The 25132-nt window shown below is 43.3% G+C and overlaps 1 protein-coding gene across 8 annotated transcripts in view; it reads left to right on the top strand.

Annotated features, from left to right (window-relative positions):
* Nucleotides 1-25132, top strand: part of LOC117438018 (zinc finger CCCH domain-containing protein 18-like) — a 79552-nt gene that overhangs the window by 14407 nt on the left and 40013 nt on the right. For 7 of the 8 annotated variants that reach the window (XM_034073369.1, XM_034073367.1, XM_034073362.1 and 4 more), the window contains 6 exons: nt 6911-7506; nt 12053-12137; nt 14792-14940; nt 15260-15352; nt 15999-16156; nt 24521-24638. In XM_034073369.1, the coding sequence (XP_033929260.1) occupies nt 6925-7506; nt 12053-12137; nt 14792-14940; nt 15260-15352; nt 15999-16156; nt 24521-24638 (1185 nt within the window). In that variant the 5' untranslated portion in view covers nt 6911-6924. Of the gene's footprint in view, nt 1-6910; nt 7507-11954; nt 12138-14791; nt 14941-15259; nt 15353-15998; nt 16157-24520; nt 24639-25132 lie in introns of those variants that run through there. The other variant, XM_034073370.1, reaches the window with a different exon arrangement.

The following is a 25132-nucleotide window of genomic DNA, read 5'->3' as shown; positions in this document are numbered from 1 at the left end:
CCTGCTGTATTGTAGGAAAGCAACAGAGATGGAAGGCAGCTGTATGGAGTCCTCAACGACAAGTTGCAGAAACTGCTGAAGGAGATGATGAATCGAGGCAATTTGCAGAGCTGAAAGCCATCCAGCTGGCCTTGGACATTGCTGAATTGGAGAAGTGGCCAGTAATTTATCTGTACACTGACTCATGGATGGTGGCAAATGCTCTGCGGGGGTGGTTGCAACAATGGAAGCAGAGCAACTGGCAAAGTAGAAATAAACCCATCTGGGCTGCTGCACTGTAGCAAGATATCGCTGCTCAGGTGCACAACCTGGTGGTGAAGGTACGCCACGTAGATGCTCACGTACCCATGAGTCGGGACACTGTGCAACACCAGAACACCCAATAGGTAGTTAAAGCTGCTACGGTTCAAGTAGCTCAGATGGACTTAGACTGGCAACATAAGGGTGAAATACTTTTAGCCTGATGGGCCTATCACATTTCAGGCCATCAAGGCAGAGATGCAACATAGAGATGGGCTCATGATCGAGGCGTGAACTTAACAATGGACACTATTGCCCAAGTTATTGATGACTGAGAAAAATGCTGCAGTTAAACAAGCCAAGCGGTTAAAAGCTTCTTTGGTATGGAGGACAATGGCTGAAGTACAAATAGAATCATAAAATAGGTAGGATTGGAAAGGACCTCAAGATCATCTAGTTCCAACCCCCCTGCCATGGGCAGGGACACCTCACACCTGGCAGACTGACTATATCACACTCCCACCAACATGCCAAGGCCAGCACCATGTGCTTACCATGGTAGAAGTAACCACCGGATGGCTGGAAACATATGCTGTGCCCCACACCACTGCCAGGAACTCTGTCCTGGGCCTTGAGAAACAGATTTTGTGGTGACATGGCACCCCAGAGAGAATTGAGTCAGACAGCAAGAATCATTTCTTGAGTTACCAGATGGTTTCAGAGTTGAGCTTCTGAATCCTCAATTTCTTCAGTGAGAAGGCATGAGCTGTTTTTTAGGGGACTTTCCACTCAATAAGGAATGTACAAGTGATTCTAGAGACAGTCCAAAACACACTTTGGGTTGAAAGTGCACCCTACTGTATTTTTTCCAAATCTTGGTGTGAAGGCTGTATCAACTTGATTAGTCTGGCAAAGGGAGGGTTTTCTAAGTCTTACCTGAAATGTTTGGTGCTTGTTCTGAGCTAGTCTGCTTCCAACATGCAGAAATTGAACGTTTTACACCCTTTGAACAAATTAAGTCAGTTTTGGAATAGAAGGGATTGCGTGGCTTTGCCTGAACTGTGTAATTTTAAAGATACCTCTGAAGGGAAAATACTCAAGTGTGAAGTATTACTATATGCTTGGTTCTTGTCCCATCTTCAGCTATAAGTCAAATTTATCTCTAGGTTACATTATTTTTTATTTATTTATTTTATAACTGGTTTTGAAGACTGTGAGGAACTTGCTTGGTTTTAAGGTGCAAAAAATCTGCCTCTATGATGAGGGATGAAACCTATGTGTTTCTTCTTCACTGTTGCTCAGTTTGAAATACTTCCATGTAGTCATTTTTTTAAAGTTTTTCTCATATTTGTCTTTATGTGTAATTCAATAAAAGTGGAAAGCAAAAAAACCCAAACACACACATGCACATTCTAAAGAAAATCAAAAAGCCCTGCAGGATTCCAGAGATTTAGTATAAACTGTGATTTGCAGATTATTCTGAGACAGCACTTGGAACATGCACTTTAAACTGGAGTGAAATTTGCTACCATGCAAAGAATAAATCCATCAGGGCTTGAAAGGAAGCATGAGTAGCCAAGCAAGTATGCCAGCACTTCACAAAAACCTTGTGGTACTCTTGCCTTTCCTAATGTTCACTTCTTTTTTCTTCAAACCCCAGTGACTGTAAGTTACACCAGGTAGCTCAGTAATAAGGCATTATCCCGTCTCAAATCACACTTCTGTAATGTTGTTACCTGTAAGCTGCTTGTGAGAATGCTGTGCCTTCTTTCCTCTTTCTCCTGGCCTCAGAGCCTTGGGGCTGTGCAGAGCTAAGGAATGGCTGGAGGACACTTGTTTGTCTTTACCTCCCCTTTTACAGGAAGTGAGGCACAGAATCAGACTCTGCAACTCAGAGAGAGTTATAAAGCAGGTATGTTTATCATGTCCCTGGGTGCAAGGGGGATCACTCCTAACTTGCACACGGAGGGGTGTACAAGCAAATATTTATTACACACAAGCAGGCATACTCATTAGGTTCCGAGTTTGGCAGGTATATTACAGTTAGTTTAGATACTCATTATCATAAGTCTCCTTTTTGGTGCTTGTGCACCTCTTATGGTCATGGGCAGGGGTCTTCAAGATGAAGTAGGCAGTCTTCCCCACAGTGTACTTTTCACTTTTGGCACAGTTGGATGCGCCAGTAATCACAAAACCAGCTGAAACCAGCCATATCTGTAAGTTTCTGATAGCTGTCAAAGATTTAAAACAGTGTAACTTTTGTTTACAAAATTTATTGCCTCCCAAGCTAGTAGCTGTTTGGGAGTCACTGTCTCCAAACTGACTGATAATTAGAAGGATGGTAAGAATTACTTCACTCATTGGAAGGATGAAAGGAAACAATTCATTCTTCTTAGTAAGACTACTAAATTCTGTTATCACACCACAGACTTACAACACAAACATTGTTCTCTATACTAGGCCTAAGTTAAGTTAGAAGTATTTTAACCTTATGTTTTCCAGGCATGCACTTTGTTGGGCAAAAAGGAAATTCATGGCAGTCCTGCGGAGAAGGACTTGGGGGTGTTAGTCAATGAGAAAATGAACATGAGCCAGCTTCAGTGTGCGCTTACAGCCCAGAAAGCCAACCGTATCCTGGGCTGCATCAAAAGGAGCATGACCAGCAGGTCAAAGGAGGTGATCCTGCCCCTCTATTCTGCTCTTGTGAGACCTTACTTGGAGTATTGTGTGCAGTTCTGGTGTCCTCAACATAAAAAGGACATGGAACTGTTGGAAGAAGTCCAGAGGAGGGCCACAAGGATGATCAGAGGACTGGAGCACCTCCCATATGAAGACAGGCTGAGAAAGTTGGGGCTGTTCAGCTTGGAGAAGAGAAGGCTGCGTGGAGACCTCATAGCAGCCTTCCAGTATCTGAAGGGGGCCTACAGGGATGCTGGTGAGGGACTAGTCATTAGGGACTGTAGTGATAGGGGTAACGGGTTGAAACTTAAACAGCAGAGGTTTAGATTGGATATAAGGAAGAAATTCTTTACTGTGAGTGTGGTGAGGCACTGGAATGGGTTGCCCAGGGAGGTTGTGAATGCTCCATCCCTGGCAGTGTTCAAGACCAGGTTGGATGAAGCCTTGGGTGATATGGTTTAGTGTGAGGTGTCCCTGCCTATGGTAGGGGGGTTGGAACTTCATGATCTTAAGGTCCTTTCCAACTCTAACTATTCTATGATTCTATATTAGAAGAGCCACTGTGGCAGTGAGTTAGGGAGTGTAGCTGAACTTTTGAATGGCTGCCATTGTGCAGCAGAGATGTTACGTAGTTCTGTTCCATCATTAGCCTGAGATTTTTCTTTAGAATTCTATCTCCCTATTTCTTTCCTGCTTCTGATTTCACCTTTGCATATCCTTTGCATATGCTTTGGGGCATTTCCATTTGGTTGCACATAAGGTTGAAGCAGAAATCTGGTTCTTTGGGCTTTGGGGTATGTTCTCTTGGCTACTGGTGAACTTGGAGCAATAGCCCTCGAAGACTGGATGAACTGTGTCTCTCACAGAAATAATTCAGCATAAAAGGTGGCAGAGGAACTCTTTGATGAGGACTTCTTGATGAAGTGCCTTCTGTGCACTGCATTGCTGCTGCTACAGATGAAGGCACCAGGGAGAACGTAGCACCTCTTTGCTGAAGGGAAACTTGCTGTTACTAGAATCTGGGGAAATCCACACCAAAACCAGCCTGCCTGTGATCCTTTTTCAATTAGCCTGTCATTTATTGTGTTTCTTATAATTTCTGCCAATGGAAATGAATATGAGTTTATTGTAACTGACAGATGCACTGGGGTTTTATAATAACTTTAATAGCTGCTGTTAGAGGTGAATGTTTTATACTTATCACCTTAGCTGGTGGTGAGAATTCATTCATATTTATTTCTCCTCTTCCCTCTAAAAGTCTTGGTGTCTAATGCAGGAAGACATTTGGTTCACTTCAGTGTTTTTTCTTTGGTGACACTTATTTGCAAGAAATCAGAACGCAAATTTCCTGAGTGCATCTGCCCTTGACAACTTCTGTATTTCTCCTGGTCTCTTAAGGCTGATCTTTCAGATGTTATATGCTAAGTTGTTCTACATGCACACAAAGTGTAACTTCTCGGGCAATTAAAATCATTGCCGTAAACTTGCTCTTAAAGCCAGTAATAATTTGTGCAAGCATTTATGAATTCAGCATCAACTCTTATATACCCAGTAAGAATAACATTTGTTTTGGATTGCATCCTGTTTAACTGCCCAGAGGCAATTGCTGTCTTTTAATTCAGCTTTTAACTTTTCAGTAAAATCAAAACTTTGGTTATAAACAAGACGCCACTTCTTCAAAAGTGCAGAGAAAGTGGAGTAGCTAGTAGGAAACTCAAAATATTACTCTTCTGCTCAAATGTTTAGATCATTCTTTATTAATTATCTAATATCTGTGTGGGGCTTTGAAGACATAAAGCAGAACATGGTTAAGTACTGACATACAGACTTCTTACTACTTCTTACTGCTTCTGAGAGTGTTTTTCATTGTGTGTTTTTTTTGCTTTTTTATTTTATTTTTTTCTGTAGCTCCTTCTCTGTACACCTCCCATAGTATAACAAGCAGCATTTTCTTGAGTGTGACTTTCATCTTGAGAATTTGCTGCAATAACCAGCTTCATGAGGGTGAAGGCAAGAAATGTTATCTCAGTGATGGCAGTACATCTGGCAGTGTACGGGACATAAATACAACGACCCTGTTCCTGGCAAGTTCATGAAGAAGCAGCTGAGTAGCATGGGCAATGAAGTCGTGCTTTCCTGGTTTCCAGGCATGGGCTCTTGATGCAGAAGAGATGCTTTGTGTTCCCTGATCTTGCCCTTCTGCTGTATTTCAACACAGAGATCCCCAATTCTGTTGTTACCAAAATGTTTTGGGCTTCATATGCTGTGAAGGCTTGTATTTGCTTTGGTGGTGGCCACAGCATATGTCAGTCTGTTTGGATGCTGTGGTTAGGTCTGCCTTCTGTCTGTCTGTTCTTGCTCTTTGATGGTAAATAATAACTTTTACTATGCAGAACCAGTCAGAGGAGCATGTCAGAAGCGAAAGGATGGGTCAGGAAAAGATTAAGTAGCACAGAGCTGCCTGGTGTTAATAGCTTCCTTTTCATAAAGGATTGTTGAGTGTGTTTAAAGGAGCTACCAGAATCTTGTAGCCTTTCTGCTCCAAGTGTCTTGACAATAACAGGTAAAAATCTGGTAATTTATGCTATGGTTTTTGTTGCACCAGCAGTAAATGTGCTTGCTAGGAGCAGTTGAAGTAAAACGTGAAACGTATTAAGATGAAGTCCTATTGATTTGTAACCTTGTGGGTTTTGGGTGGGGTTTGTTTGTTTGTTTTCCCTAAATATGCTTCTGTAAGCCTTGGGGTTTGTCTTTAGCTTTTCATTTCTGTCTGATGGCTGCCCAAGCTTGTTCCTGTACAAATCTTTGGGTTTGGAGGAGGAGGTAACATATACTGAAATGGTGAATTTAATCCCCTGGAAAGGTGCCACCTTGAGAGGAGTCAGTGTCTCTGTTGAACAGTTCCACTGGTACAACCAGAGAGCTGCAGTGGGTGCTTTTATCTTTCTGAGAATTGGCTGCCTTGGTGCTGGAAAACTTGCTGGGGCACCTTTCTCAGCTTGGGCTCTTCTGAGGTAGCCAGGCACTGTTGGTTATTGGTGAGGGGGGCAAGGCAGGAGTTACTGCTATCATTTATATGGCTAAGGACATGCTGCAGCAAGAGACCACAGCCAAAGGGTAAGAGTTCTTAATCACTAAGAGCTTTTGCCTAGATGTAAACTAGTAATCTTCCTAGTAATAGACAGCTCAACCAGTTCCTTGGGTCAGGTAGTTTTGTAATTCATGGGATTTTTTGTTTTCTGGAGTAAAATAAGCAGCTATATGGCTTAGGGTTTTTTCCAGCTTTACATCTTGTTTCTTCCTGTTGCATTTATTGTGCTTGTTCTAAGCAGACGTCTAATTTTTAACTTACTTGTATTGAGCACATGTTCATACTGAGCTTCTAGCAAAAGTACATGGTGCAGGCAGTTATGAAGTTGATCTTCTTTGAAGGAGTTTTGAATCTTTAGTCTGTAAAGCAGGTAGAGAATAAATGGCAATACATGAACTGCCTAAATTAAACCTAATTAAAAATCCAAGTGAATGTATGCTGTCTTTGCTCTCTATGCTCTCTATTCTGCATGCAGTGTAAAAGGACCTGTAAAGATACAGGCTGTTTTTCCAGCATCACTGTAAGTTGTGCTCCTGTGCTGCTTCAGGAGTCTGTGCAGTCTGCCAGGCCATGTGCTTATAGTTAGAAAATATACCTTGGTGTTTCTCAAATGGTGATTTGGTGAGAGTGTTAGAGCTTGTAGATGAAATTCCAACCTCAGGCTCCATTGCTGTATGTGAAGGGTAGCACACTCTAGTCTGGGACTATATCAGAATCAGTTCCTTATGCAGCTTAAACTCTGTATTTCCTTCTTGAAGGTACTATGATAAACCATGTTCATTAATTCAAGCAACATTTTCTTCTTTAGGAGGTGGAATACAAGAGTACAAATTCTGCAAGGTGATCCTTGATTTTTCCATCTTGCTCCCCATAACAAGCATCGTTTTATACCCTCTGCAGACTATCGGGTACTGATGGATGTTTCTGACAGTCCTGAGCGAAACCCCTGCTCTCCTGATGAAGAGGACCAGCAGCATTCCAATGATGAAGTTCTGAAGGAGAGTTATTCAGATCGGGAACTTGATGGAGAGGGTGGACAAGGCAGAATTATGGGAGAGGAGGAGGATGCATCCAGAGGACTGAGTCATGGTGAAGAGGAGAACCACTCAGATGAAGAGGACCTCTTAAGTGAAACTAAGTCTCAGGAATCTGACAACAAGCAGAGTGGGGAGCTGAAGAGCCCTCTGCCTTGCAAAGGAGAGGAGGAAGACCAGACAAATTACCTTGGTGATGAAGCATCCTCTGTCACCCGTGAACTAGATGAGCATGAGCTGGACTATGACGAGGAAGTTCCTGAGGAACCAAGTGCTGCTGCTGTAGAGGAGGATGGTGAGAAAGCTGCTGGTGAGGATGACAAGGAAGAGGAGAAAGGAGATTATGCCTATGAAGATGAGAAAAAATCCAGCAGCAAAAGTGATGATGAAAAGGATGGCCAGGATCCCCTCAAGGAGAAGAAGAAAGATGATGATGGAGAAATTGATGATGGAGAAATTGATGTAAGTAGGAGCTGGTCTGAGGTGGGCAGAGTCCTTCAGGGAGAGACCTGTCCTTGCATTTCCAAACTGTTTGGCTCTTAGACTGCCATGCTTTCCTTCTTTGACATGAATTAGCTGTTAACTGAGTCCCCAGTGTGCAAGTAACACACTTTCTCTTTGGAGGTAAGACCATAGTGTGTACCAAATCCTAAAATCAGTGTTTAATGCTACATACTGTAGAAAAGCTTTGTGCCAAATATTGTCAGAGCTGTCGCAAATAAGCTTTGTTCCCATTGATGAACATGGAAGGGCTCCAGTGCTGCCTCAGCTCTTGGAGGGCTTTTGAGTGCTGCTGACAGCAAATTACTTAACTATGGATTAGGTGTTCATAAACTGTCTTATCAGTTGAGGTTGAGAGGCTGGTGCTGGGGAGTGGCTGCCATGCTTGAGGCACCAGGCATGTGCGGGAAGCCTGTGGCCCTGAGCTGGTTCTTGGCCTCTAGCAGTATTTGGATGCATGGAAGAAGAGTAGAAGGTGCTGGGCTCTGGAAAGTGCCTAACCAGGAAGCCCCTGCATGTGGTTTGGGTGATTTGTTCAGGGATGTGTAGTCCCAGTAGCTGCTGTTTCACAGCTGAGGACAAATGCAGCTATTTAGAAAAATCAAAACCTGGCTTTAATTGCATTGCTATTTGCCCTAATCAGCACTCTATCCATCTTTGTCTTTAGGTGGGAAGCACTGCAATACAGCAGTTGTGCTTAATACAGCTTATACCAGTTTCCCTCTTGCAGGCAGAAAACAGGACAAAGCAATTCTAGCAGTGGAGTACCTCCTTGTGGTTTCCTGATCTGGTGGACACCTCTCTTGAATCTGAATAGTGGGAGTGCAAAGCACTGCAAAGAGAAGTTGCTGGCCCACAGCACCTGTCTGTCTCTGCTTCTGGCTCTCCATGCCAGAAGGGGTCCTGCACAGCTAGGCTAGGTTGGGGTACTGTTGTGAGTGTCCTGGTGACCAGACAAAGAAGCAGTGGGCTGTGGATGGGGTCACCTAGTGTGGATCTCCTCAGCTGAGGAGGGGAGGGTTCAGACTGGAGAGGTGGTGTTGCCTTCCAGTCCCTGTAGCGGTGTAGCTGCCCTGGCCATGTGCTCATGAAGCTCATGGAACCTTGCTGGAGAGACATTCCTCCCTTTTCACTGAAGAGTCATATATTGTGTGGGTTTTGCTCCAATGGTGCTTTGACAATTCTGTTGCTTAAAAAAGGTGACATAATTTTTCTTCTTCATGCCTATTCTGGCAGGTGATTTTGTTAAACATGTATTTTCCAAAAGTTTTGTGTGTTTCTGATTTGCTTGGAAGGAATTCCAGCATGCTGTGGGAGAATCCAGGCAGGGGGAGAAAAAAATTCCTGGAGTCCTGACTCCATGCCTGTTTCTTGATTAAAATATGAATGCTTTCCTTTAAAGCCTTAAGGCATTCTTGGAAGCACTTTCCTTACAAAGCACAAGATGAATCTGTACTCTGGTTTTCATGCATTATGTCATAACAGGGCTTCCATCTGCCTGATTCCAAGGAGACCTCACAGAAATAAATACTTTCCCTTTTGTTCAAGTAGAGCATTTGCAAAGACTTCACATAGTTCCTTTGAAAGAAGTAGAGCTGAGCTGGTTATGCCATTCACACGTTTCTGAATGCCATCTCCAGCTTTAGGGAAAACTGTTAAGCCTCTACATTTTATTCTGCTTTCAGACTTCTGTCTTAGAATCTTAGAATAGTTAGGGTTGGAAAGGACCTTAAGATCATGAAGTTCCAATCCCCCTGCCATGGGCAGGGACACCTCACACTAAACCATATCACCCAAGGCTTCATCCAGCCTGGTCTTGAACACTGCCAGGGATGGAGCATTCACTACCTCCCTGGGCAACCCATTCCAGTGCCTCACCAACCTCACAGTAAAGAATTTCTTCCTTGTTGACACAGGAGTCACGGACAATGAGGAGACGATCAATATGATCAAGGGATTGCCAAAGTTTATTCAGATACAGTGCTCCTTTTATACCCTTACACCATTAAGTTTCTTATGTAACAGCCTTGGATACTGAGCTCTAATTGGTTAGTCTAGAGGTTACTACCATTTACAAAGCTAATGTTTATAACTTGTTAGAATTGCGATTAAATACCTTACTCTAAAAATATAGTGTGAAACTACAACCTTGGCAGAGATCATTCTCTGCCCGTTTTCAGTAGAAAATTAGCGAGGCCTAACAATACAATTGACCTTGCTTATGCCTGCCAAAAATCTTCTTACTTTACAGTAATAAGGCTCAGGGTATCGGGATCGCTCATTACGTGGCCTTGGCTCTTTAAGAATTCCCACACTTCCTTATATATAATCTAAACTTCCCCTGTTTAAGTTTGACCTCATTACCCCTTGTCCTATCACTACAGTCCCTAATGAAGAGTCCCTCCCCAGCATCCCTATAGCCCCCTTCAGATACTGGAAGGCTGCTATGAGGCCTCCACGCAGCCTTCTCTTCTCCAGGCTGAACAGCCCCAACTTTCGCAGGCTCTCTTCACATGGGAGGTGCTCCAGTCCCCTGATCATCCTCGTGGCCTCCTCTGGACTTGTTCCAACAGTTCCATGTCCTTTTTATGTTGAGGGCACCAGAACTGTACACAATACTCCAAGTGAGGTCTCACAAGAGCAGAGTAGAGGGGCAGGGTCACCTCCTTTGACCTGCTGGTCACGCTTCTTTTGATGCAGCCCAGGATATGGTTGGCTTTCTGGGCTGCAAGCGCAAACTGAAGCCAACTCAAGTTTCTCATCAACCAACACCCCCAAGTCCTTCTCCACAAGGCTGCCCTGAATCTCTTCTCTGCCCAACCTGTAGCTGTGCCTGGGATTGCTCTGACCCAGGTGTAGGACCTTGCACTTGGCATGGTTAAACTTCATGAGGTTGGCATCAGCCCACCTCACAAGTGTGTCATGGTCCCTCTGAATGGTATTCCTTCCCTCCAGTGTATCAACTGAACCACACAGCTTGGTGTCATCGGTGAAATTGCAGAGGGCGCACTCAATCCCACTGTCCATGTCACTGACAAAGATGTTGAACAAGACCGGTCCGAACACTGATCCCTGAGGGACACCACTCGTTACTGGACTCTAGCTGGATATTGAGTTGTTGACTACAGCTCTTTGCGTGCTGCCATCCAGCCAGTTCTTTATCCACCGTTTGGTCCATTTTTATATCTGTTGGTCTTGGAGGGAAATATTAATGCACATTTTAATATATGTATTTTTTAAAATCCATTCTTGTTCAGGGCAGCTCTCCTTGTTTTGCCCTCAGAGGAATAGCAGCAGAAGCTGTTAACCAATCTCTCTAGAGATCCTTTGTTTATTTGCAGCCAATTGATGGGTTTTTTTCTTCCTTTTCAGCTGCTAAATTGGTCTAAGTACATAACTTTCCTTATCTTCTCCATGTAGACAACTGCTGTCTCTGCCACAAGGTAGTTACAATTGCCACACAAAGGGAAGGCCTCCACCAGATGCTCCTTCTTCAGATGTTTCAGATGCTGAAAAGTTCTGTGGTGGTGAATGGAGGCAGTGAGGGAAGGCCAGGGTGCCTTTTAGATTGAATAGTTTATTTCCTTGCCAGATACCTCTGACAATTCTTTAGTCATGTATGTCTTTGCCTTCTGCTTTGCCTCCTTTTGATTTTTCAGCTGCAGGCTCATGAAGCCAGTGAAGGTTGAGGGTCATTTGTTTTTTTTTCCTGGAAAACAAAGGCAAAGGCTGGTACTTCAAAATTTTCAACACTTTTGTTCAACACACAGTAACCTTCAACTTCTTGAGGTGTTTCATGACTATTATTTCATGCTCATCCCCTGGGGTGGTTAATCTTCAAAACAACCTCTATCTCCCAGACTCTTCCTGGGGCTGCAGTGCCTGGGGATGATGTAGAGTTTTATTTGGGCTGATTCAGAATTCTTGCTTGGAGGTGAGGAGTAGAAGGGAAGGTGTCAAGTTGTTGCCAGAGAGGACTGGAAGAAATATGTATGACTTTTTTCCTCAGAAGCCTGTGTGAAGTTGTTCCTCAGCACTTTGGGGAAGCATGTTGGAAATAGTTATGGTAATAGCAATTGTCCTTCAAAACTGGATAGATGTTGCTGGGTTATTGCATTAATGCAGGAATACCACTGTGTATTTTACATAGAAGGACTTGGCTTGAGCTTAAATAGGGATAACATGAGTGCCAAGCAGGAGACAGTCTAGTATATATCAGGTAAAATTATGCAGCTTGAAACCTTCATCTGTGGTGTGACATCAAGATGTCCATAACACCTGGAGGGTTTGGCAGTCACTTTTGAAACACCGAGGTTGATGCATCTTTCTGTTTGTAGCAGCACATTGCGAAGATGCTGTGGGGTATTTATTGTAACTCTATATTGTTTTTCTCTTCTGTTTCGCTCCAGGATATGTTTTCAGTGACTGATATTTGACTATATTGTGAAATGTCAAGTCGCTGCAGAAAATGCACCACGTGAAATGTCAGCTTGTCTGTCTGTTCCAGGATGATGACTTAGAAGAAGGAGAAGTTAAAGACCCCAGCGACAGAAAAGTGAGGCCACGTCCCACCTGCCGATTCTTCATGAAAGGTAATGACATAGTGTAATGGCAGAAGAAAACCAGAGGCACTGTAATTTTTCTTGTTTGATTTTGTACCCCTTAAGCTGCTGTCTGCATGATAAACTCTGCCCCAGGCATCCCCATTATCACCTTTCTGTTCCTTGGCAGCCAGATGCTGAATTTACATAGAGCTAGTATGCAAAAGTGGCTTTGCCATAAGTGTGGTGAGCCTGTGGAAGCAAATAAGGGAAAACTTACAATCATAGAATGGTTTGGGTTGGAAGGGACCTTAAAGCTCATTTAGTTCCAACCCCCTGCCATGGGCAGGGACACCTTCCACTAGAGCAGGTTGCTTCAAGCCCCATCCAACCTGCCCTTGAACACTCCCAGGGATGGAGCAGTCACAGCTTCTCTGGGCAACCTGTGCCAGCACCTCACCACCCTCACAGAGAAGAACTGCCGAAGATCTCATCTCAGTCTCCCCTCTGTCAGTTTAAGGCCATTCCCCCTTGTCCTGTTCCTACAGCCCTTGTCAAAAGCCCCTCTTCAGCTTTCTTGTTGGCCCCTTTAGGCACTGGAAGCTGCTCTAAGGTCTCCCTGAAGTCTTCTCCAGGCTGAACAAACCCAGCTCTCAGCTTGTCTCCATAGCAGAGGTCCTCTAGCCCTTGGAGCATCTTCATGGCCTCCTCTGGACTCCAACAGCTCCATGTCCTTCTTGTGCTGGGGGCCCCAGACTTACTAGTGTTTTTTAAACAGAATGGAATAAACCTGCTTTGTCTTATTGTAAATTTTTTGTAGTAATTCTTAATAGGACATTTCCCAAAGTTTGGGCAACTCCACAACAGCTATCTTAGACTATCCTGCTTTTTTTTTAATAGTGTAGAGAGTTAGGTTTTATAAAAGTTTTCTTATTTAAACTGATTATATCTAAATAATATAATCTTTCACTTCCTCCAGCTTCATCTCACTTAATGTTTGTTCATTTATTTGGTTTTATTTGCAGTCACCCTTGAAACAGTTTATGAAAATCTATAATTAAAAGAAGGGTGGAGAACAGGGTGGAGTCTCTTACTCTTTACATCAGTGGTATAAAGCAGTGTAGGGAGCTGCTTAGGGGGTTTCCAGAGACACGACCATCGCATAGTGCATACTCTGCTTCCTGAATGTCTTTCAGTATCAGGTTTTTTTTCATGTGCTGAGACACAAAGGTGTTGGTGATGATGATGGTGGAACAGGGAAGTCCCTCAGGAAAGAGAGTTATTTGTTCCTGAATCCTTAGCGTGACACCCACCTCCGTGCAGCATGGAAATATTTGCTTGTGTCAAAGTTCAGACTGCAGGATCTCCTGCTGTAGTTGTTATTCTTTGGTTTGGTGTCAGTTAACATTGACACTTGCTCCTGCTTGGCCCACAAAGACTTTACTGCCACCAAGAAGATCAGGCGCTGATCATGTGGGACCTTCAAGGCATTCAGGTTTTTCTCTTTACTGTGTTGGAGGAGCACTCATGGCTGCATCTATCCAGTGGTGTGAATGACCAGCTTGCAAGGCCTTCCAGCAAACTTGCTGTATAGCCACCTTGACATACATAGCAGGACTCATTATTTGTCAGGGTGACCCCTTGACGCCTCAGTAGGAAGTGTTGGCATAGGTGTCTGGCAGCCCCTACACCCAGTGCTCAGGCACTGAGAAAGGATAAGCCACTGTGCAAAGGGATTTGTGCTCCTGTTATAATTGACAGTACAAAAGCATCCAGTGTTACCTCTGACACCAGCTTGTGGTTAATCTGGGACTGATGAGGAGCATTTTCAGGGACCTGGGTGCGGTGTGAATTTCTGACATGTTACCCTGTCAGCCAAGATAAGGGTTTCTTCCCTGAGCCCCAGCAGTGTTAACAGCTCCCTTGCCCCTCCAGCCAGTGCACTAACACCTGAGCTACTGCAGAATTAGCAATAACTTTGTGATGCAGTTGTCTGCTTCCCATCTGCAAAATGTTTTTTGCCTGATGTTGAGTCGATTGCTGGAAGAAAACGAAAAAGGGGGTTTGTTTCTGAGGCAAGGTAAATTAAAGTTGGGAATTAGCTTCATATCCTGTTAGAGACCCCTGAGTGTTACAATTTCCTTGGGGATGGTACTGAAGCTAATGAGCAGCTTTCAGATTTGTGTGCTGCACTCCACAGTGATGTCTCCTTTCTTGCTTTGTGCTGGCAAGCTTGTGGATTCAGCTGGAGAGAAAAGCTTTGATGTACTTTATGCCTCACCAGAGTGCTGTTTATTTTGAAAGCCCTGTGATGCTTTCTTTGCTCTCAGGTTATATGCATTAATTGTTTTCTGTAAAAGGTAAGCTTCTAACTTGGAGTATTTGTCATTAATAAGACTTGAAGAGCTCATAGGCTTATTACTGCATTTGCCTAATGGTGTGTATACATCTATCCTTCCTTTCTCCTCACCATAATGAGGTTCTTGTACATTCATCCATCTCTAACTGGATCTATTTGTCTTCTCTGGGAAGGTGGTGGGTGGCGAGTGTCATGTATATGAAAACAGGTAAATCTCAAGAGTTAGAGGGAAGAAAAGTCACATGTCTCAAACAGTGTTGTTCCTTGCTGGGTTTTAAAAAGTTGTGGGGCTGAACAAATGTTTGCTGTAGGCATACAGGGGTCTAACAGAACTGTATTTCCACAGGTCACTGTACTTGGGGCATGAACTGTCGATTTATTCACCCTGGTGTGAATGACAAAGGAAACTACTCCTTGATCTCCAAGCCTGAGCCCTTCTCCCCAAATGGCGCTCCTCCCATTGGCCCTCACCCACTGATGCCAGCCAACCCTTGGGTATGGGTATCTGTTCTGTGGATTTATAGCTTCTGCACATAGCTTTTGTTTCCTGTTCTGAGAGAAGTGAGGATGGTTTGGTTTTTTTAGTACTTTAACATTAGTCACTATGCAATTCATCAGTTGGATATATGATATTTTAAAAGGTGGTCTTGTCGTTGCTAGTAGAGGGGAATAATTTTCCATGTATGTCTCAGCTTATGTCCTGCTAACATATCTCCAGAGTGTCTGGAGGTACTCTGAGGTAACAAAGCATGAGTTTGTTACTTAAAACTAATGTCAAGTGTCTGTCTCCTTCCTCTTCTCACCTTTCCAACAGGGAGGGCCAGTTGTTGATGAAATCTTACCTCCACCCCCTCTAGAACCTCCAACAGAAAGTGCCTGGGAGAGAGGACTCCGACATGCTAAAGAGGTAAGTGCCATCCTCAGGAAGCATGCTGGTGTCTCCAAAATCCGGTGGCCTGTTTCACTGGGGGCAGGGAGCTCTCTTTGGAGCATGTAGTGTGTTGCTCCTTCTGAGCAACCTTCCTTTTGCCTTTTAACCTATTAACTGTGCCTTGTTGTATATCACGGTTGTTGCACAGTCAAGAGGAGCCGATGCCCAGGTTTCTTTTTTTGTTTTGTTTTAGGTTGGTTTTCTTTGTTTTTTTTTGTTTTTTTGTGTGTTTTTTTATAATATTCACATGAACTAGGGGGAGTTTGTGTCCCTGAATCAAACTCTCCATGAGGCAAACCTTTCTAAGCTTATCAAGTTTCCCTTACTTCAGTACCTGTTTCTCTACCACGTATTAGATTCATGTGTCTGATCATTGCAGAAAATGGGGTTAGCATGTGTGAAACTTATTGCCTTTCTGCTGTTGTTCTGAGCTGATGGAATAGTGAATTACACTTTGTACATCAAGGAAAGTCCAGTGTCCTGCACCTTCATGAGACCTGGGCAAAAGAAGGGTGTTTTAGTTGAAGAGCAGGTTTCTCTCAAGTGAAGGGTTTTTAAGACTGCAGTTTCTCTGGGTCTTGGAAATATTCTCTCTTTATGATTTTTTTTTATATTATGGCAGGTATTAAAAAAGGCGACTATGAGAAAAGAACAGGAGCCTGACTTTGAGGAGAAGAGGTTCACTGTGACTATTGGAGAAGACGAGCGTGAATTTGACAAAGAAAACGAGTTCTTCCATGACTGGAATTACTGCATCACCAGAGACGTCAGAGATCCAGCGTAAGATGCAGTCTTGGTTTTGCTACATGGAATAGATGAGGGGAAATGTAGTACAGGATGGCAGTATTCAGTTAACTTATTCCTCCAAGTTAGAGGAATGCTCACCTCAGAAAATGGAAACAACTTCAATTAAGCAGTATGTGCACCAGTTAAAAACTTGAGCTGCCTCCAATCATTCCAGTTCAAAACTACATTCCTGTATAATCGTCACTAAACCTTTCTGCCTTCAGTGTCGTTGCTACACAGGTCCTTCAAGGACACTGTCTAGTTGTGCACTGCCTGTGTCATGCCAACTATTTTTCCTCTGTTTTTCTTATTCCAACCCATGAGAGTTTTAAAATGCTAAAGCTGAGGCTGCAAAGTTGGAATATGCTCAAGATCCAAGAGCTTCAGGGCAGCAGTTGTACTGTCTTGACCAGCTGGGTGTTTATTTGCAAGGGCATTGGCACAGCAGCTGGTCTTAAACCAGTCCCAGATAAACTGTTGAATAAGACTGGTCAGAAAGCAATTCTGTTAGCTGCTAGGGCATAGCCTGGGCCAAAACAAACATACTAAACTTAAGTGTCTAGGTGATTGTTTTTTTAAGGAGGTGAAATATAAAATGTTGGAGACATTTCTGTTACACACTCCTGTTACAATTGAGAGCAGGCAGGAGAAGGCACAAGAGTGAATCAGTCAGCTCTGGGAAACTTGCTTAGTGCTTCTCGAGGCAAGAAATAAAATGGAAAAAGATTTTTTTTGAGAGAGAGGCTTGTATGCTGCAGGAATGCAGGTGAATCTGTTTCTCTTGATCTTACATCTTCTGTTCTTCCTATACATACAGACTATGGAAATATTTCCACTCAGAAGTGTTTTCAAGGCTTGGTTGCATCTATTTTAGAGTGAGTGAATTGCAAAAAGACCCCAAGCCTCTGAAAATGAATAAGGAGTGGGTTAACCTTTTGTTATTTGATTTGCTATGGAGTGCATTTTTTTCACCCATTTTAAAAAAGAAGCTATGTACTCAGTTCTGCAGCCTGGAACAAAACAGTTGCTCCATATTAATCTTTCCCCGGGTTAGAAATAGATCTCTATCTTGATCTTCTGTTCCTCTGAGAAGGCTTTCAATTGCACCTGACACAGATCACCAGTGCTCTGTGTGTTTGATAGTACAGTATCTTTATGACTGTATATGGAAACTAGTATCAGTGTTCTAGTAGTTCTGTGCCACTGCCTTAATAATGTAGGAATTGTGTTAGGTACAGGACTTCCTGTTTTCATATAGTCAAGAAAAAACTTTTGCATGTTGCCAGTATTAATTCCATTTGCTTGATGTCGTGGTTTAAGCCCAGCCATGCAACCTCTCTCTCACTCCCCCCCTTCCTCCCCCTGCTCCCAGAGGGATGGGGAGGAGAATCGAAAGAATGTAACTCCAATGGGTTGAGATAAGAACAGTCCAGTAACTAAGGTATAACACAAAACCACTACTGCTACGACCAATAATGATAAGGGAAATAACAAGGGAAGAAAATGAAACCACTCACCACCCACCAACTGATACCCAGCCTGATCGAGCAGCGATCTAGCCCTTCTGGGTAACTCCCACCAAGCAGTGATCTAACCCTTCCAGGTAAATGCCCCCATTTTATATAGTGGGCATGATGTGCTGTGGTATAGAATACGTCTTTGGTTAGTTTGGGTCAGGTATCCTGTTTCTGCTTCCTCCTGGCTTCCCCTCCTTCCTGACAGAGCATGAGACTCAGAAAGTCCTTGGTCAGACTTAAACATTACGGAGCACCAACTAAAAACATCAGTGTTATCAGTGTTGTTCCCAGGCTGAAAGTCAAAAACACAGCACTGCACCAGCTACTAAGGAGAAAAATGACTGTGGCTACTAAACCCAGGACATTTGATTACTTGTTTAATGAAAATTCAAGCACCTTTATGTAGAAGTAGATTGTGACATTAACCTATCTTGATTGTGCATAAAGGCAAAAGTTATGATGCTGCTGCTGTAAACTCTAAAAATGGTGATTTTGCTCACATGCACACACACACACCTTATCACACAGGTTGACACCTTGCAGCAAATTAACCACTGGTGGTGCAGCTGGCATATTAATAAATGCTTTCAGGACTTTCTTATATGGAAATGTCTAAATAGTTCATGAATCCCTTTATCTTGTTTGAAAAAGTATAGGGAGTTGGACATCTTCTGTGCAGGTCCCTTGACCTTACTCTGTTTTATGGGAAAACTGGCTTTCAGCAGCATTTGGATTATTTTTCTCCCTTTCTCAAAAACTTCTTCCACTCTATCACCCCACACGATAATGTCATCAATGTATTGCAGGTGTTCTGGAGTTTGCCTCTGTTCCAGTGCAGTCTGGGTCAGTCCATGGCAGATGTTTCCACCCCAGGCTGTTTTTCCACCCCTGGGGCAGTCGATTCCAAATGTACTGGACACCCCTCCAAGTAAAAGATAACTGTGGCCTGCACTGCTGACAAAGGAGTTGAGAAAAACACATTGGCAGTATCAATTGTGGCATACTACTTGCCTGCCTTTGACTCCAGTTCATATTGAAGTTCTAGCAGGTCTGGTACAGCAGCACTCACTTGGCTGTGTGACTTCATTCAGGCTACGATAGTCTACTGTTAGTCTCCACTCTCTGTTAGACTTTTGCACTGGCCATATGGGGCTATTAAAGGGGGAGTGGGTCCTACTGATCGCTCCTTGGCTCTCCAGTCTATGGATCAGCTTATGGATGGGAATAAGGGAGTCTCGGTTAGTGTGATATTCCCACTAGTGCACTGTTGTGGTCGTGACTGGCACTTGTTATTTGACCTTCAGCAACCCCACAACAGAAGGATCCTCTAAGAGACCAGGCAAGGTGGACAACTGCTTGTGGCGTATCAAAGATGGACTCCAGCTCTGGTGAAATCTGGAGACCTTTATTTCGTGTCTAGCATCCCTTTTATAGTCTACTAAGTGCTAAGCAGTAACTTTCCACTCTTTTACTCCCTTATCAACCTGATTTAGCAAAACTACTAAGGGTTACAAATATTCACATTTTTTGGTCTGTCTTTGAGATGTACATCCTGCTTTATCTTGCAAATTGTCTACTTTGTTTTGCTAAGGGATCTTTACCCTTCATTGTTCTCTTGACAGTTTCCAAGGCTTAGGCATTAACACCTGGTGTTTTCTTCAGGATTCCCAAGGCTTAAGTGGGACCAGGCTGATAATCCCTGGATCCATTTCCTTAACTATTTCTGTCCTGTCACCCACAGCTGCTCAATTTCCTCTGTCTCCAAGGTAGCTATACCAAAAGCCTGTCAGTACCCTTTTGGGTCTTTGAAGTACCCTCTCTTGATATAGTCTATGCCAAGGATGCATGGAGTCTCTAGACCAGTCGTAATAGGGTGCTTTTGCCATTCCTTCCCAGTCAGGCTAATTTCAGCCTCCAGTACAGTTAACTCTTGGGATCCTCCTGTCACTCCAGAAATACAAATGGGTCCTACCCCTTGATAGCTTGATGGCATCAGGGTACACTGTGCACCAGTATCTACTAGAGCCTTATACTCCTATGGGACTGATGTGCCAGACCATCTGATCCACACAGTCCAGTAAACCTGATTGTCCCTCTCTTCTGATGCACGGATGGAATCCACAACTCGTTAAAGTTATAAAGTAGGTATGCTTTTATTCAGCGCTGAGGTGCATGGGGATAGCTCCTGCAAAGTATGCACACCTCAGGGTTGTTCTCCCTTTACATTTATTCTCTTAAGGTATACATATGCATTAGGTTACTCGATACACCTATACATATTTATTATCTATCCCCACTTTGTATTATAATGAGCTAGAAGGTCCTTTGCACTTGCGCAGTGCCCCTTCTGGTCATGGGCAGGGGTCTCAAAATGAAGTAAATGAGTCTTCCTCTTCTTAAACTTTTCACCTTTTAATCTTCACACATGGCCTTAGGGTTTGGTTTGTGCCCAGTCTGCTTCTCCCCTGCTTCTCAGTAGAACCAAACATCTGCTTTTGTCCCTTACCAGTAGAGATAAGCATCTGCTTTTGTCCCTTACCAGTAGAACTAAGCATCTGTTTCTCCCCCTCATCAGTAGTCAATGCCTTGGCATGTTAGGTACTTAGGACAGACAATACTTTTGTTTAAGCAAAGGAATTCCTTTAACCCCCTTGTACAATTTCTCTGTATTACCCCCCCTGTACATTGGTTACCCCTGTTTCACTTCCACATGACTTGAGTCAGGGCCCCTCTAATGGCAATCATAAGATTCATTTATTTCTTCTATGAAGGGATTTGACTTTGTAGTCAGAGGAGTTGAAGTAAAATCAGGTCTTTCGCTCCATTTGGGAAACTGCTCACCAGACACAGGAGCAGCAACTTTCTTGGGAGGATCATCCTTGACCATCATTTTCCTCTTCAGTTCATGCACCTGTTCCTCCAGAATTGAGGCATGTACCACCACTTCTCTCTCGAGCAGTAGGGCACCTTCTGTTAATAGCTGAGATGCAGTCTGTACACGTGGGGAGCTGGATAGATTGTTTCAATTGCTTGAACTCCTGGGCCAATTTTTCCACAGCTGAAATAATGGAAGGGGTGAGATTGTCTTCAAGTTGAAGAGTCACTTCATCCATTGTTGGTGGTGCTACCTCACTCCATGTTATTAATGCCAATAAGTGAGCATATGATGATGGCGCACTTTGTGTAAATTTCAGCCGCGTGGGTCATGTACATTTGACTTCTTCTGCATCTACGGGTGTATTCCCAGCATCCAGCTTGCAATAGATCACCTCTAGAATGGCTGATTCCTTCCAGTACTGGAGGCCTTTCTCTATTGTGGTCCACTTGCTTGGGTGACACATACCATCCTTGTAGGGATACCTTTCCTTCACAGCTGCCAAGAGCTGTCTCCAGAGGCTATGGATTCATTTCTGTTTCACAATCGCTTTGTCAATTCCCCGTTTGCTAACAAGTGATCCCAGCTGCTTGGCTTCCCTACCTTCTGGTTCGTGACTGTCAGCCCCATTGTCCCATCATCGGAGCAACCAGGTGACTGTGTGCTCCCCTAGAAGATGGCTGAAATCTTTTCATGTATTTTACAGTTCAGTCGAGGACAGGGATGGAGAAGTTGCCTCTTCCTTTGATTATTGTACTAATTCCTCCTGTTCCTCTCTTTCAGATGTCACCTCCTCTAGTTCGTGCTTTGAGTCTTCATTTTCTTTCATTGTGTGAGTTGGTTTTCATGTTTTTCTTTTGCTTTTCCTTTTGCTTATAGGGGCAACCAGTATTGGCATGGATTGGTCCTTTGGTTCAGCTGCAGTGCCTGCTACTGGGGTTGGAGTGGCTGCAGTGTCTGTTGTTGGAGTTGGAATAGCTGCTGTGCTTGTTGCTTGGGATGGAGCAGCCACATTGTCTTTTGCTTTGCCTTCTGATCCAGAGACATATTTTTCCTGTTCCTTAAAGAGCAGGGCTCTGTATGCGTAAGCCAAGCTCTGGCACTTTGCAGTGACTTGGTCTCTGGTATTGCCAGGATGACAGCACACCCTGTCTTAGTGTTTTACTAGTTTTTCTGGATTTTTCACTTGTTCAGGGGTGAAGTTCCAAAGCACTGGAGGGGCCTGCTAGCCTAGATACTTGCCCATGCTGTCCCAAACACCCTACCACTCATGACTGTTCAGCTTCAGAGAAGATCTCTTGGTGATATTCTTAGATAGTCATTTAACCTTAGTGAAGATCTGAGCCTGACCCTGATTAGCTTCCAAGATCAGATGAAATCGGGTGTTCTCAGGGTGGTATGGCCATAGGTAAAACACATGCAGCATATTCAGCAACATGCCAGTTCCCAGCAAAAGGAGCAGGATGGTTTCAATGGCATTAAAATGATATTCAGAATCTTTAATATTTTTAAGTGCCACTGTAAATAGCTTGGTGGAGGAGCAGAGGGTGTGAGAGGATATCTTCCACATAGGTTGATCCTCCAAGGGGGTAAAAAAGAGGTGTAATTGTTAACAGTTCCCATTACATGGCTCCTGAAATATAGAGGTGATGTCCACGCTGAGAACACATACCAGAGCAGTTTCATGATCAATAATTCTGTTGTATTATAAGTCATTATCGTAGAGTGAAATGAGAATCTTAGCCCAGGCCCCAAAGCTGATAAACACTAATACCGGTTGCAAATAAGGTGTGACATAATGAAACTCTGAGACCAAGTGCAACAACTCTGAGAGCAAATAAATCAACATTATGACTATTAATCTGAAATAATGAATGCTTATCACAAATATGATTAGACACACTCTGGTCAGATCTGTCGCTATCTCAACCCTTCAAGCCCCACATTGGGCACCACAAAGGACTGTTGTGGTTTAAGCCACACACAGTCACGCACTCCCCCCTTCTTCCCCCACCCGCTCCCAGAGGAAGGGGGAGGAGAACTGAAAGAATATTAATCCCACAGGTTGAGATAAGAACAGTCCAGTAACTAAGGTATAATACAAAACTATGCTTACTACTGCTACTAAAGAAAGGGTGATAACAGGGGGAGAGAATGTAAAACTAAAAGGGGAAAGGAAAACAATAAACACAAGTGATGCACAATACAATTGCTCACTACCTGCCAACTGATACCCAGTCTGACCCAAGCAGTGATCTCAGCCTTCTGGGTAACTCCCCCATACTGGGCATGATGTGCTGTGGTATGGAATACCCCTTTGGCTAGATTGGGTCAGGTGTCCTGTCTCTGCTTCCTCCTGGCTTCCTGTGCCCCTCCTTACTGGCAGAGCATGAGATTGAAAAGTCCTTGATAGGAGTAAGCAATTACTCAGCTACAACGAAAAACATTGGTGTGTTATCAGCGTTGTTCTCAGACTAAAGTTGAAAACACAGCACTGCACCAGCTACTAAGAAGGAGAAAAATAACTGTTACAGCTGAACCCAGGACAGTGGATATATTTGATTTTTTTGGGTGATACAAATTATTTGCCTAAAGATTTAAGCACTGAATTATCTAAATGCACAGCAGTGATGCTTGTTTAAATAATGACTAAGTCCACAAATGTTATAGTGAGAGAATGGGGAGATATGAACTTATGTCTGTATTAAAAAGTAGAGTTTCTTTTTTGGTGTAGCATGAGGTTTTTTTGTTTCTTTGAACACCTGATGTCACTGAATCTAGACTGTTGTCTGGTTGGCATCAGGAGTTTCTTGCTGGATTAAACATACATATTCAAGATTCCCTGGTATTCTTTCCCTTGGCTTTTTGTTTCAGGAAAAAAAAAAAAACCAAAACAGATGGCCACTTGATTTGCAGGGCAGCATTTACATCATAGTCTGGTTTAGATTATTTGGCAGTTTTTAAAGTGCAAAAGCAGGCCCTTTATTCCTTTTATTTACAAGTCAGAGTCTTATTATGGATAATCTGGAATTTGGGAGCTTTTGTTTTATATTTTAGTTCTGCCACTATCTCCTCTGTGGCCATGGAAGCTTCTTGTTTCCTGTACCCACCTCCCCATCTTTACAACAGATCTGATATTTTCACTCCACATGGCTGCCAGGGATTCGATATTGCTGAGTATGTGAATTAAAACCATCTAATAATGTTGATAGAAATAATCAAATGGAGGAAACATTGCAGATTTAAGGAGGGTCTGGTTTAAATCCTTTTTCAACCCAAAAGTTACTACACTTTTGCAGTTGGGCAGGGTGTGCCATGTGCTTACCTGTTCATTGGTGTGCTGGAGGGCCAGCACCTGTTTTCCACTGGAGAATATCAGGTGCAGATGCAGTTACCTTAATTTCATAGAGTAATTCCAGACATAGGGGTAGATCATTGCTGGCCTGCCCCTGAAGCTTAGCGTCTCCAACTGGAAAGCTCAGCAACAGCTCATGTCCTGTGCTGGTGGCAGCAGGATGCACCCATCAACTCCGGTGGCAGGGAATCACCATCCATTCCACTTCTGATGTGAGGGTGCTTGACGTTAGCTCTGTGTGCATTGACATAAAATATAACTCTAAATCAATGAGGCAAAACATTATATTGTTATATCTGTATATGTTTGAAGTGGCTATAAAAAACATTTTTACCACGTTGATTTGAAGGCTGAATTTAGTTTTTAGCATTTTTCTTTTGTGTTTATCAGGAAAGGTTTGTGCTTATCTTGGATAAGCTTCACTTAAAAAATCCTGTCTTTTTGGGATATGTAGAAAATAAGCCACTTTGTACAGTCATATTCCATTGAACATGTTTTTTCTTATCAGTGCATAGTGACTAAGACCTGAGCTAGAATACATAGTGTTTCTGTGTGCCAACAAGGTACAAGGTGATGCTTCCCTTTCTAACCTTCCCTGTTTTTCATTGTAGGCTTGATCCCTATACAGATTCCTATTATGACTATGAAATAGAACGGTTCCGGCGTGGTGGGCAGTATGAGAATTTCAGGGTTCAGTATACAGACCCAGATCCATATCGTAACTACAGAGTAAGTAGTTTCCATGCTTCTCCTTTCAGCTTTCTTCCAGGCACTTCTGGCGCTTGTCATGTTTCTAGTGCAGTGGTTGAAACAGGACTGTGATGGATGTTCAAGATGCTTAATCTTACAAATAGTTAAATCTTGACTTAATTACTGCACAGAAGACATTAGATGCAGGGATGGGAGGAGGTTCTGTTTCAGCGTGATGAAGGCAAAAGCATGTCTGAGATGGGAAGATGATTCCTCTTCAAATGCACTGGCTGCTTCTCTGCATACCAGGCAGTTGTGCAACAGTAACAGCCACATCTGCAGCCATTCTTGGACATACTGGAGAGGGAGTTTCCAGGAAATAACCTGACTGAGGTTTGCTTGTTAGTTATTGGGACAGACAGAAAGGATTGAATCTGGACAGACATGCTAAGTGCACAGACAGAGGCTCCATCATGACTGTCCACCGCTGGTGGGGTTACATATTAGTTGATCGAGTTAGGTGAGGAAAGCAC

Source organism: Melopsittacus undulatus, chromosome W (assembly GCF_012275295.1).
Source record: "Melopsittacus undulatus isolate bMelUnd1 chromosome W, bMelUnd1.mat.Z, whole genome shotgun sequence".
Lineage (NCBI taxonomy): Eukaryota > Metazoa > Chordata > Aves > Psittaciformes > Psittaculidae > Melopsittacus > Melopsittacus undulatus.
The sequence above is the reverse complement of the archived record's forward strand: the minus strand, read 5'-3'. Positions and strand labels throughout refer to the sequence as shown.